The 13,171-nt window shown below is 37.5% G+C and overlaps 1 protein-coding gene across 19 annotated transcripts in view; it reads left to right on the top strand.

The window, feature by feature from the left end:
• Positions 1 to 13,171, top strand: part of NRXN1 (neurexin 1) — a 999,171-nt gene that overhangs the window by 461,125 nt on the left and 524,875 nt on the right. For 12 of the 19 annotated variants that reach the window (XM_028139940.2, XM_054728025.1, XM_054728026.1 and 9 more), the window contains 2 exons: positions 4,624 to 4,827; positions 7,358 to 7,384. In XM_028139940.2, the coding sequence (XP_027995741.1) occupies positions 4,624 to 4,827; positions 7,358 to 7,384 (231 nt within the window). The remainder of the gene's footprint in view (positions 1 to 4,623; positions 4,828 to 7,357; positions 7,385 to 13,171) is intronic. The other 7 variants (XM_028139955.2, XM_028139954.2, XM_028139952.2 and 4 more) reach the window with 1 other exon arrangement.

Here is a 13,171-nt window from a genome sequence, read left to right as displayed (position 1 = left end):
TAATTAGAAGGAGGGTGGCAAGCATATGCAGATTTGCAAATGAGAATTTAATAGCAAGCTTCATCACTGGGATTCGACATACATTTTTATCTGACAGATGGCTGGAAATTTCTACAGATTTCTTTGTCTCCGGGTTGGTTATGTGTGGAGGAGGAAATGGTCGTTTTGTGTGTATTTTTTGTTTCTGGACTACCCGGCATATTGTGAGTAGTCTTTGATTTTCGGAGTTAATTTTCTTGTTCATATCATGGCATCTCCTGCGAACAGGGTGATGTGGGTGGGATGCTGTCATGCTCAGTACCACAACGTCTGGCTTCTGCCCAGTGCCCAGCTTTGCCCTAGTTCAGTCAACGCAAGATGATGCCCAACCCTCGGGGTTTCCTATTCAAAATAAAAGAATGTTTCTCATTACACTCTAATCACCTAAGATTATTGAGCACATAAGAGTTGATTGACAACTTTTGAAGTAGATTAAAAAAAGGCACTTAAAAAGTTTCCATTTTACTATTATTGAGCAATAGTTACTAACACATCAAGATAATTATTCAAAGTAATTAAAAAGCATGTTCAAGTCCATGGACAATTCAGCATGGGGAATGAAGCTGCAATCTCATTATAGGAAATCTTCACAATGCATTAAGTAAGCAAAGGGGTTTATAAGAAAGAACAGAGTATTTGCTGACTTAGGAAAATAGTATTTTGTTTCTGTGTATTGATCCCATGAGGAGGAGTAATATATAAATGATGTTCAGTAGAATATGAGTTAAATGCAGCACCTTCCCTCCTGCTTTATTTTTTTAAATAAAACTGGGACTTTGTAGAGATTCACTCATATAGAAATTATTTTGGGTCATGTATATGGTATAATCAGAGGTCTGCTTTATACTTGTGTGTTAAAATTCTAACAGATGGAGGGACAGATGTCAGAGCAATATAATTTGGCTCCCTGTCTGATTTTCATAGTTGATCACAATATGTGACTGCCTCTCGGCAAAACTGAGCACAGGTGTACACTTTAGGCTGCGAGAAGGAATAACGCAGAAGAGCAAATCTGTCAAACTTAACGACAAGGGAGAAGGAGATTTAGGAGACAAAAGTTGAAACTTTTCCTCCCCCACTGGGAAGTATTGCCTTGGAATTAGCCACGTGAAGGACTCTTTTGTATTCTAAGTGATAAAATAATTTTACTGATGTTAAAAGATGCTGCCAAATAGCATAACCTTCAAATGTCAGAATGCTGTTTACCATTTATTTGGCAACTCTAGGCTACAACCTTGTGCATTTTTTATTTCTTGGCTAATTAAAAATTAATTCTAATTATGAGGAATCATTTAGGCATTCATTTGTCGTTTATCAACAGGTTATTTTCACAGTGAGTATTGTTTAAAATGGCAATCACGGGCTCTCAAGTTTTATTATTTTACTCTGTTATTTCATTCCTGCTGCTTTTTGGAGAATGTTAAAGGCCAATGATCCTAATTATTTTTCCTACTTTGGATTGGATTTCAGTCTGTGTTTATGATCCACTGCCAGACCTCTATATTTTTAAAAGGATGTTTCTCTAGTTAGCTTTAAATCAAATTAAGCCACATTTCATAGAAGAATATGAGATCATTTAAAATATGAATATTGAATAATAGAGACTGATTTACAGACTGAATAACCAGGCGAAAACTAAAAATATTTTTATCTGTATGATACCACAGTAACTGAACAGTTGATAATGGCTTTTAAACTTGTATTCACATATTGTTTTATAGACACAGACACTGGTTGCTGTAGTTCAGGATAAGAAATAGTAAAGATCAAATTTCTTTGAGGATTATACTAGAAACACTTTTTCTGTTGTTGTTTTATAGAATTTACTGCAACTTTGCAATCATGTTTTAATTATTTTTGGAGCAAGTTCTCCTAGATTTTTCTACACTGAACTCTGTCTTTTGTGATCTACCTGGGAAACTTCTTCTTGGGAAACTTCTTCTCTAATTGGAAAATAATATGATAGAGAACCACTATATTTTAAAGGATTGTATTATTTTTTCAGTGCTTAGGTCAGTGCCTAGCCATGGGACCCCTACTTTGGTCAATAGACCCCTTTCCTAATCTATCTTTTGCAGCACAATTATAAACTTCAAAGTAGACTTTAGTAAATATTTTGTTCATATTCATTACCAAAATTAGATTCCTCTTATAATAGGCAGAATAAATACTTAATTTTTTTTTTTTTTTTAGTGAACACATATGTAAGCTTGGTAACCAAATTGAAGGAAGTTCTTTCATGCACCCTCAGTATTGAGTGCAATCATTAATTCAGTAAGTGTTTGTTGAGCCTCTGCTGTGTGCCTAGCACTTTGGGGCACTGAGCTGCTGATGGAATAATGAATAGGAGCATCCAACCTCTGTTCTCACCACACTTCAACACTTAGATTTTATAACATTTGACCAGAGACAGGAATGCTGAAGGAACCAGCCATATAAAGATCTGGGGTAAAACCTGCTAGGACAGAGTGCAAATACTTGAGAGATGAAATCAGTGTGTCTGGGTTTTACTAAACTAGTGTGTGGGCGGGGGGGGGGGGGAAGGGAAGTGATGGGGGTGATGCTAAAAGCTGAGGCCAGAGAGATAGACTGGGCCCAGATCACAGAAAAAGGTTAGAAAAATTAGTATAGTTTTTATTCTAATTGCAGTAGAGATCTATCAGTAGGGGGTTGGGGATGGTGAGGGATTGTTTAAGCAATAAAGTGATAGATCTGATTTACTTCTTTAAAAGTTTGGCTTGGCTGCTGTGTGCAGGGAGGAAGAATAGAAGTGAGGAGACTTTTGAGGGAGCTATTTAGTGATCCAGGTGAGAGACTGCAGCAGAGTCTGAGGGACTTTGGTGGTAAGAGTAAGAAGCAAACGATTCAGGAAATGAATTGGAATTAGTGCCTTCAAGAATTGCAGACTTGCAAATAGATTGGACATGGCAGAGAGGAGGGTGAGAGAGAAATCAGAAAGGTGAAGGTCTGAGCAATGGGTTATATCATTTACCGAGATGGAGAACATTAGAGAAGGAACATGATGGGTGTTCATTGTTGGGGGAGTGATAATGTAGTAAGGTACCTGTCATATTCAATTTGGAGATGTTCCATAGGCAATGGATGAATGACGAGTGATGGAGCTCAAGAGAGAAGTCAGGACCGTTAATGAGTATGAGGGGGAGTGAGCACATGCGTTGAGAGAGATCCTTTGTCATGAGGTGGACAGAAAAGAGTGCCAGGCAGAGACCCTGGGACCTTCATGCTTATCTGTTCTGGATGTGCCTTCAGTCTCATAATGGCAACAACTGATGATCACAGTACGTCAGAAGGAATGCTTGACTTCGCTGACTTCTTGAAAAATAAACTTGCAAAACCACAACTCCAGAAATACCGTCTTAATAATAAACACAGTTGCATTAGTAAAGTTAATTGCTGTGTCATGTATTTGGGTGAGATCATGAGGATTTCCTAGTTTGTTTTAAATCCAGGTAGTTTTTTCTTTTATTGGATGATAGTCTGCGTTATGAGAACCAATGAAAGAGCAGCATGAATCACACTTGTTTTGCAATGTTCTACCACCATATAGTGTTTAGCACTCAGGGGTGCTGATGATTTCTTAAAGCAGTCAGTTTGTGACCCACAGTTTTTGCTATTTTGCTTCTTTATGTGTTTAACACTGAATTAAGCAGCTTCCCTCAGAAAGTAATCTGCTTTTGTTTTAGTAGCACACACCCACACACGCTCTTCAATCCCACCTGCCATCTTTAGGAAGTACATTGTCGCTGACATTTTAGTGATAGCTTCGTATTTTCAGGATACCAAGGTTGTGGCCACAGGTAGTTTTATGTTCTAATCAAGTGCCCTTAGAATCATGAACTTTTAAGGCGAGCAAAGGCCTTAAAGATCCTGTTCTAGCAAATGAGGTCCTCCGAGAGCCTAGGCCAGTGATGGCAAACCTATGACACGCTTGTCAGCACTGACACACGTAGCCATTTCTGATGACACGCGGCCGCATGCCGAGGATGAAACATTTGCTGCTCCTGAGGATGAAACATTTGCGACTAGAGTCTTGGAGTTAGTTTTTTCCTCAAAGTGACACACTACCCGAGTTATGCTCATTTTTTTGGCGAAGTTTGACACACCAAGCTCAAAAGGTTGCCCATCACTGTCCTAGGCTGTTTCTACAGAGCTGGTCCGTGGCCAAGCCATGTATACACATTCATTAAATAGTTGCCCGAGCTTCCAACCAGGCTCACACTGCAGATACACAGCAGAATCAATCTCTGCTCTTGAAAAGAGAGACACATAGAAAACATGTATGATCCAACACGATCAGTGCTCTAGATGGAAAGTGCTATGGGAATGAAAAGGAAAGTGCAGCCATATTTCCTCCTGGGTTTTAGCAGGTGCTTCACTGAGGACCTTCTCCCTGCTGCGACCCCTCTGTTCAGCTTAAAGAAGAATTGCTCATTTCTGAAGGAGATGCGCTGAGCTTGTAGTCTTGTGTTCTATCTGAAAGTCTTTAATAGTCACTCTTTTCCTTTTCCAAGTCTAAATGCCCTAAACGGACCGAGAATGTTTATATTCATTTCTCACCTGCAGAGGCAACGGTTCTGAGCTACGATGGGAGTATGTTTATGAAGATCCAGCTGCCCGTGGTCATGCACACAGAGGCTGAGGATGTGTCCTTACGGTTTCGATCCCAGCGTGCATATGGCATTCTCATGGCAACCACCTCCAGGGACTCGGCAGACACCCTCCGCCTGGAGCTGGACGCAGGGCGTGTGAAACTGACGGTCAACCTAGGTAACAGCTCACCTTCCCCCACTGAACTAACACCTTTCACTTTTTGTTCCGTTCTGCCTGCCAACATTTACCGAGTAGCCTGTTTGCCATGGAAAGTTAAAACACTTAATGGCCTCATTTCCATCATTTAAATTAATTTCGGTTTTTGGGGCATCTTTTTATTGTGTTGTTTTCGTTGTTATTATTGTTGTTTACCATAATTTACTGTCTTGTGATTCCTACCACTGAGGGTTCGTGAAAGGGAAGCCATTCGTATCAATGAGGTTAATTGAAAATATAAATCATTAGGCTTGCAGAGACCTCAAATCCAATTTCCTATTATTTACTGGCATTCTGATTGGCTATAGATGATATCCTTTCAGCTATATCTACTGAGATAACGTATGCACCAAATATCAAATTTCCACTTTGTGATCTAGGGTCAACAGTAGTTTTTCTTCTATTCCATGGGCTTCTCTTTCAATAGTCGCCTTTGTGGCAGCCCACCTTTTCTGTCTGGAAATTCCGTGTGGTGATATTCTGCTATCAAACAGCAATCCACAACCCTTCAATGCCCAGAGTCTGCGGCCCTCAGCAAACAGCCACGAGAACACTAACAACACAGGCTCTTCTTCAGAAAAATAATGCTTTCCTGCTTCATCATAGAATTAGGCAAGAGTCACTACAGTAAAACCTCAACAACCCAGAGGAAACATGGGGGAAGGCCAGGCCGAATTAAGACAATGTCTGAATTGTAGAATTAGCAAAAATTAAAGTTTTATTTTTAATTGCATTCGAAACACAAATACACAAATTAATAGCTGGGGGGGGGGGGAAATCCTGTTAAGAAAAGGTGTTACTAGGCTGGTTTTAATGGATGGATAAGAATGATCCATAATTAGCACATTGTTTCATGCAGGTTGGGCCATCAATACATAGTAAAGTAGTTGAAATCAGCTTTCTTCCTAAACTTGACCTTTCACAATTTGTTTATTTAATTCTCTTCAGGTGGTCTATAGTCAGACGGAATGAAGAATTATAAATAATCTGCCCAATAATTTTCAATATTACCAGCTCCAAGAGGAGTACAAATTTATGAGGTTTTACTGTATTTCCCAGAAGCAATTAACACACATAAAACTTAATAAACAGAGAAAATGAATAAGCAGAGGAAAACGTGAAAGTATGTAGATTAAAAAAAAAAAAAAGTAGGAAATGTGAAGAAGTAAGGCATTTATAGAAACCCCACCTACATTTTCTAATTGTGCTGGGCAGAATGATAGCTCATAAAATATGTAGTTCTTTCATTACATTCAATTAATATTAGTTAAATTAAGTTAGATAATAAGGGTGTTTTTTAAAGATGACTGAAGAGTACACAGGACTCATTTTCTGTTCTGTTAGAGTTCCCTCTAGTGACAATGTTAGGTTACTACAGCCAGTCAAAATAAATTGACTAATTACAGTCAAGGGACTGATAGCCAAAGTGGAAACACTCCTGGACATTTTCCAACAGCAAAGCATTCTGTGGAAAGAGCTGTGTAGATGCTGGTCCTTGGCTGTTTGCAACCACTTTTCTGATGCGGTTGACGACACATGACAAACTCAGCTACATGGAAACAGAATCTAGGTTTACGTTTTTCCTGTTCCCCAAAGGCATTAAATTCTATGACCAAAACCAACAAATATTTATCTATACATAAAATAAGCATAAAACACCCCACATAGTCTTTTAAAGATAGTCCTTGTAACCACAGTCTGTGTTATTCAGATCAGACATTCTTCTTAAAGAATCTGCTGTTCTGTAAGAAGCAAGTATAAGAAAAGGGAAATCAATAGCAGCATTAACCATGACACTTATGGCATAGAGATAACATTGTTAGCTCCTCAGAGAGGCATAGGCTGGTGTGTTCTGAAGGATGACACTACGTCTTAGCCACTAGAGTTCCTAAAAGAAACATAGTGTTTCTGTCCTCCTCTGATTAATACAAGGCATGGAATCCAGCCAACTTCGGGCTGTGTCCTCATTGTCCAAGCAAAACTAAAACAAGACATTAGGGTGAGGTGAGAATAACTTCCACTTGCTCTCCATTGACCACCACGGTCCTAAAGTATTCCGATGGCCTTTGTGGGATACTAGATTTTGGAGGTCCAAGATGTCTGAGTTTAGCTGAGCTTGCACCTGCACCCCATTGTGACGGAGCACTTTTTAATTACACTGGAAACAAAGATCTGTTCTTTCACAGATGGGGAGAAAGTTGCAGCCAGTCCAAGTCAAGCATCTTTGACAGTTAACAATTCTTTGTTCCACTTAGATTTGTCACCATGTAGCTTTGTTTGAATTGGCCATTTTTTTTCAAACCTTCTAATGTTGTTTCCAATGGCGAAGTTTTATCACGATGAATCTGGGTTCTAGAAATATGTAAAGTTATGGAGTGGCCATATTTGCATGTGTCTGTCCCCGGAAGGGTGGACTGTGATTTTATTGGATGTCTGCAGCTATTACCTTGAAGGATAAATTTTCATTTTTCATCTATTCTTCCCCATCTAGATTGTATCAGGATTAACTGTAATTCCAGTAAGTGCCTATTCAAAATTCTTAAAATGTTATTCCTCCATTATGATGTAAGCTAGTCAAGAAAAAAAGAGCAAGAGAGAGGCATTTATAAAACTCATGAATTCACTTTTGAAGTATACCAGTCCATCATCTGGGTTGTAAAAATTCATTTTGAAATCTGTCCAGTTGAAGACTTAACAGCTGTAGTCCCTACTGCTAAGTGGTAAAAGAGGCGACAAGTGTTTCTTAACATGAGGTACAAACGCCTCTACAGACCTTTGGATAAGTCGAGTGGAATTTGTATTTTGCCAGATCTTGGACTCCAGTAACTCTCTTCTTCATGACCAAATTTGGAGGAAATACTATGGGTTCTATTTCCTTCGCTTACTGTTTTTATCTCTTAACACAAAAACAGAAAAACATGTAATTCCTTTCATTTTTGAAAATTAGTATAAAATCTTTCTAAATTCAACCCTTTACACAGGAAAATGTGTTTTTTCCAAGTTATAAATATACAGAAAATTACTTGTCTAAAGAAGTTTTTCTTGTTCCTAATCAGTATTTACATGATGAATTTTTACATCCTAATCATATATCTGCAAAAATAACTAAATCTGTGATATGCATGCCAAATGATTAGTCAGAAAAGATGCATGGACTGAGTTTTATTTGATTGTGGACTAGAGAACCTGAAAGGATATAAGGACTGTGATTTTATTTTGAGTTGTAGTCTTATCTAAAGAGTACATTTATTTCCTTTCTTTACGTAAATATTTAGATTTTTTCTTTTCCAGGTTTTGCTGACCACATTAAAGACTCTCCTCCAGTGTTAACAGAGTTGTTAGCTATTTAAATAAATGGTTCTTACAAGCTTCTAATCTCTCATGCTCATCATCAGTAAAGAATTTCGTCTCTATCCTTACAAAATGCTGAATGTGAGTTGATGGAGTCTATACCCCAAACCACTGTGTTTCCAAGTGGCAACAACCCATCCCCTGAGGAACCAATGGTGGTTCTACACTTACAAAATGAGATGCTTTATCGAATGAAATATATACTACTCCAACCACTGTGCTTCTTATAACTCAGATCTGTCTTCACATATTTTAATATTCATTTTAAACTAGCAAAAAAGAGGGTCTCTGATCATAGCAAGCAATAGGTCATGCAATCATGACTTAAGAAAAATTAAATGAATAAACTACCATCTCAAACAAAATAGCTCCTGAAATAATCTGTCAAAACTCTGCAAGTGGAATTTTTCAGGTGCCCACCATCTCCTCTCTTCTCTTTCATACTTTCTGAGCAGGTGCACAGACTTTGCAGCTCGAATCCCGTGGTCCAGTTTGCCTTCAGCTCTAGGGCACTGATGCAGGCAAAGTGGCAACTCACACAGATCTGTGCCTTAAGGCAGCTGTAGATATTTTGATTCTTCGTGAATCTTAGGAAATCCATGTGAGAAAACATATTTCTTTTTAGACTTCTGCTTTATATACTCTTACAATAAAACATGGGTTTTACAATTTATAAAATGTAACCACGTAAATGCTAGTGTTTGATGGAAATTAATCCAATGAAATGAACTGTGTTCTCCAGCTACATAAATTAATTTTCGAAACATGTTTATAGTCTAACTGCTACATTCATGCATTACCTTCATTTGGCTTATAAGAGTCTGATATTAAGTATAGTCATTTTTTCTCTGGATATTACAGAGAATATTACCTTTAAGGATAAAATAATTTGTGATGGGTGGCATTTTCCCCCTTTTAAGAGGTGCTACATTTAAATTACTTGAACTAAATGAATGACTGTGAGTTTTCGGTACACGCCTTGTACAGGACTGCAAGTGACTTAACTTGACAGCAGTCCCAGGAAAGAGCATTCAATGATCAGGTAATGTTTCATTTCCTTTACCTTTGTTTTATTTGTGGAATCTTGGGCAGGTTTAACAAGAACCCAAAGTTCTATCAAGAATTTATGTTATTACTCCACTTTGAGGAGAGGGAAGACATTATATATCTAACAATGCAAATCTAACTTACAGTGATTAAAAAAGCAGAGATGTCTACCTGGAGTGCATTTCCTACCCCATAAAAAATAAAAATATCTGCATTGCAGTATAACTGGCAGGTTAATGAACGTCCATGTATTATATTTATGACCTTTGAGTCAGAAGTTTGTCTGAAACTGAGATGAATGTACATTGATTAAATCCCAGCCACATACCACCACCGTCTCTAAAATTCATACCATACCTAAGAAGATATCAGCTGTATTATGAAATTAATAGGAAATACCTTAATTGATGTATTTTAAGAATGTTCCCGCTGGAAATATATAAACTATAACATAAAAGATTACCTTGCGTTGAGATTTAATATCAAGCTTTAAATGATTAAGTTTTAATGAAAAACCTCCTCAAATTTCTCTCTACTCACTCAGAATTGCTGTTTCCTATAGTGGCGTCATCCTTCCTCATCTCCATCCTACCCCCACCAACCCCAGTTTACAGCAGATGTTCCTTTATGTGCAAAAGAAGTGATGCATAGTATCAGACTGTCCAATCTGTGCTGTTGGAGAACAGGCAGTAGGTGAGGGGGGAGGACATCTGGCTGTCGGTATTCAGACCTGTGTGAGGATAAGAGATGGCAGATACGTTTCCTTTTCAGCCCTTCTTGTGTCCGTAGTTTAAATACAACAACAGACTCTTTCATGGACTGACTTTTGCTAAGGTTCTTTTGGGAAAGGGCAGATTTGAATTCCAAAGATCATCTCTGTCAGATTCTTTGTGGCCAATATTTCCCCGCTAATAGGAAAAGCTGTCAAGAAATGTTACATGTTTTTATTTAAAACTCAAAAGCTTATTTTCATGTGTGGAGAGGGTACGTTAAAAAAAAAAAAAAAGAAAGAAAAGAACCTTCTCTATGAATAGTGGTCATTTCACTGTCAAAACGCATGATTTGTTGTTTCAGATTACAAACCAAATGTCTCCGCACACATTCCCAGACCAATCTCAGCTCTTTGATGTCCATTAGCTTATGCCATTGCTAAAATATATTTGACATATACAACTGGGAATTAGGTGAAGGTCAGTGTTTGCAGATTTGTGGACTGGGAGGGGACCAGAGAGGTGTGTTACCTACGGGTTCTCCATTCTCCTCTGTCCAGGATAAGAATAAAGGGGCAGTCAGATTGCTCTTGCCTCCTTACTCAACCCCAATAGTGAGAACAACAATCTACCATAATCAAGTACATGTATATGGAAGTTGCTAAAAGAACTGCCATCTTTTAATGTAGATGTTTTCTTTCCTGGGCAGTGAAGTGTACTTCAATAAAGAGAGATGGGAAAGGACTGTAAGTAAAGTGACATTCTCTTAACAGAAAGAGGAAAAATTATTTGAATTAACAACAAAAAAAAGACATATTGTAGAGTGTTTTACATAAAATCATTTCTGGAGAAATGTATACTAAGACAAACTATTCCTTAATAAATTGTTACCAAGGAAATCCAAGTCAGAGTGAATAGTCCTTTTGTGACCAACACATGAATTATTTGCATGAGAAGGTGAGTGTTTGATAGTCTCTTGCCTACTCCATAATATTAATTGTGTCTCTTTTTCTGCTGCCCAGCTCTTTCTTCCTACCAAGAAGTCTTTTAAAAATATAAAGAATGCAAAAAACATTTTTCTAGTCCTTTTAAATTTTTCTCAAATGCATTAATAATAAGGGTCATATTCTGCATTTTTTATGTCTGCCATAGTACATAATGTGATGTCTTTGGTCATGCTATCTCAGAGTGACCAAGGCAGTCTTCCTCAAACCTCCCAACAATAAATCCAAAGTCATTAGGCTACGTGTTTATATTGTTTTCCCAAAATTTGGCCTTTACAGTGGCATATTGCATGCTTCAATAGTTTCTCTCTCTCTCTCTCTCTCTCTCTCTCTCTCTCTCTCTCTCTCTCTCTCTTTCTTCTTCTTCTTCTTCTTCTTCTTCTTCTTCTTCTTCTTCTTCTTCTTCTTCTTCTTCTTCTTCTTCTAGTAGCTTTTAAAGTTGTTAGTGCTATCTACACTCTTTGAAGGTTTAAATACATTTAAAAGTTGAAAACTAAACTTGCTCCTATCAACTATAGGTGGGTCATAATTGTCATATAAATAACTACTTTAAATATGTAGTGGATACAAGGTTTTGTTTTGTTAGTATTTTTTTTATTTTTGTCTTTTCAAATCAATGACATAATTTACAGAATGTGCTTATTGCCCACAGGAAGGCTTGGAGCCACCTCTGCATCCATATAAAAAATGGATTTTAATAAACTCATAATCTCTAATGCTTGTTTGCATTATATTTGGTTTCTTTATGCCTTTACACGTGTCTCTTTTTCTGCTGCCCAGCTCTTTCTTCCTACCAAGATTTACTCTTCCCACTTCTCCATTTCCAATGTTGTTTTCTCTGGTTCTCTTTTCTCTTATTTTCTTACAATAATAAATACTCTCTGGAGTTGAAAAAAAAAATGTTTTACTTGGCTGACCTTCCAACTGTTTTTGGCTTCTTACAGAAAATGGCTTATCTAAGTTACAGAGACAACAAATTTGCAGATTATATTAATGTGGGCAGTGTCAAGGGTTGAAGTCCAACTCCTTTTATTTCCATCTCAGTGTCTAGGTATTGGAGGGAAAAGGAATCTAAGGCCAAGTACTTAACCTCACTTTTGACTTGGATATAATAAAAAAAAAAACATCCTGAGCAGTACGTTTTTGGAAAATGTACTGTGATGGATGTCTGGAGTGGATAATAAGATCTTCTTATTATCATTTTATTACCAGAATGAAAAGATCAACTGTATATTAGTTATCACCAATTTCTTATGTAGATCAAAATGGAAAGCAATAAAAGATTGCAGAGTGTCAACTAGTGGCACTTAAGCCATGTTAGATTGCCTTCATCAGGCGGCCACTTGGCAGCTACTTAAAAAGATATGAGGACATTTCTGGGGGCTGGCCCTTGTTAACATGAAACAAATGTTCAGTTTGGAGCAGCTGCCTGGTACCTAAGAGCAAAGAAGTGCAAAAGGGAGTCTCCTGCCTTGGCTGCCACACAGCAATCCATCACTTGGCTTGTAGGACTCCATCGCTCATTGCCTCTCAGTGACTGCTGCAATTTATCTGCCGAGGATATGAGCTGTTTTGTTTTGTTTCTTTGTTGTTTTCTCTTTTTTAAGCTGCAAGTATATATTAAGAAAAGGAATAGGCAGTTTATAAATGATTACTTTTAGCAAAAATCGAAGAGGAATTGCATATAAAACATAGAGACCATAGATTTCTGGTGAAAAACAAATGGCTTAAAACAGGCAAAGAGAGTTGACACATAACAAGTCTTTAGAAAAATATCAAAATTGGAATAAAATTTAAGGGAAGCCCATTTGGATTGTCCACATTTTAAATTTATGAGAATTATAAAGAAAAGTGCACTTTTTCTTTGCACATTTAAATGGCTATATAGATTGGGAAAATTGTAATGTGAAGGCTTGGTAAGTAGAAGCTGGGAGCCTATTTCAGTGAATAATTAATCTGCCCACTGCCTATATGCAAATATAAAATGCTGCAGTGTTTTAGAAGATTACTCTTTTGTGCGGGTTAAGAATTCATCTTGAAATCAGGTTCAGTTATTAATTTTTCACTAAGGCACTTCCTTATTGCTATTGCAAAATGCTGTGCTCACAGTAATGCAAAATTGCAGACTCGTGGTGACCCGGTTCATCCAATTCTTCATTGTCGAATGTTGGCATTGTAACAATGGCCTAGGTA

Source organism: Eptesicus fuscus, chromosome 16 (genome assembly GCF_027574615.1).
Source record: "Eptesicus fuscus isolate TK198812 chromosome 16, DD_ASM_mEF_20220401, whole genome shotgun sequence".
Taxonomy (NCBI): domain Eukaryota; kingdom Metazoa; phylum Chordata; class Mammalia; order Chiroptera; family Vespertilionidae; genus Eptesicus; species Eptesicus fuscus.
Note: the sequence above shows the minus strand (reverse complement) of the source record. Positions and strands in the feature narration are given on the sequence as shown.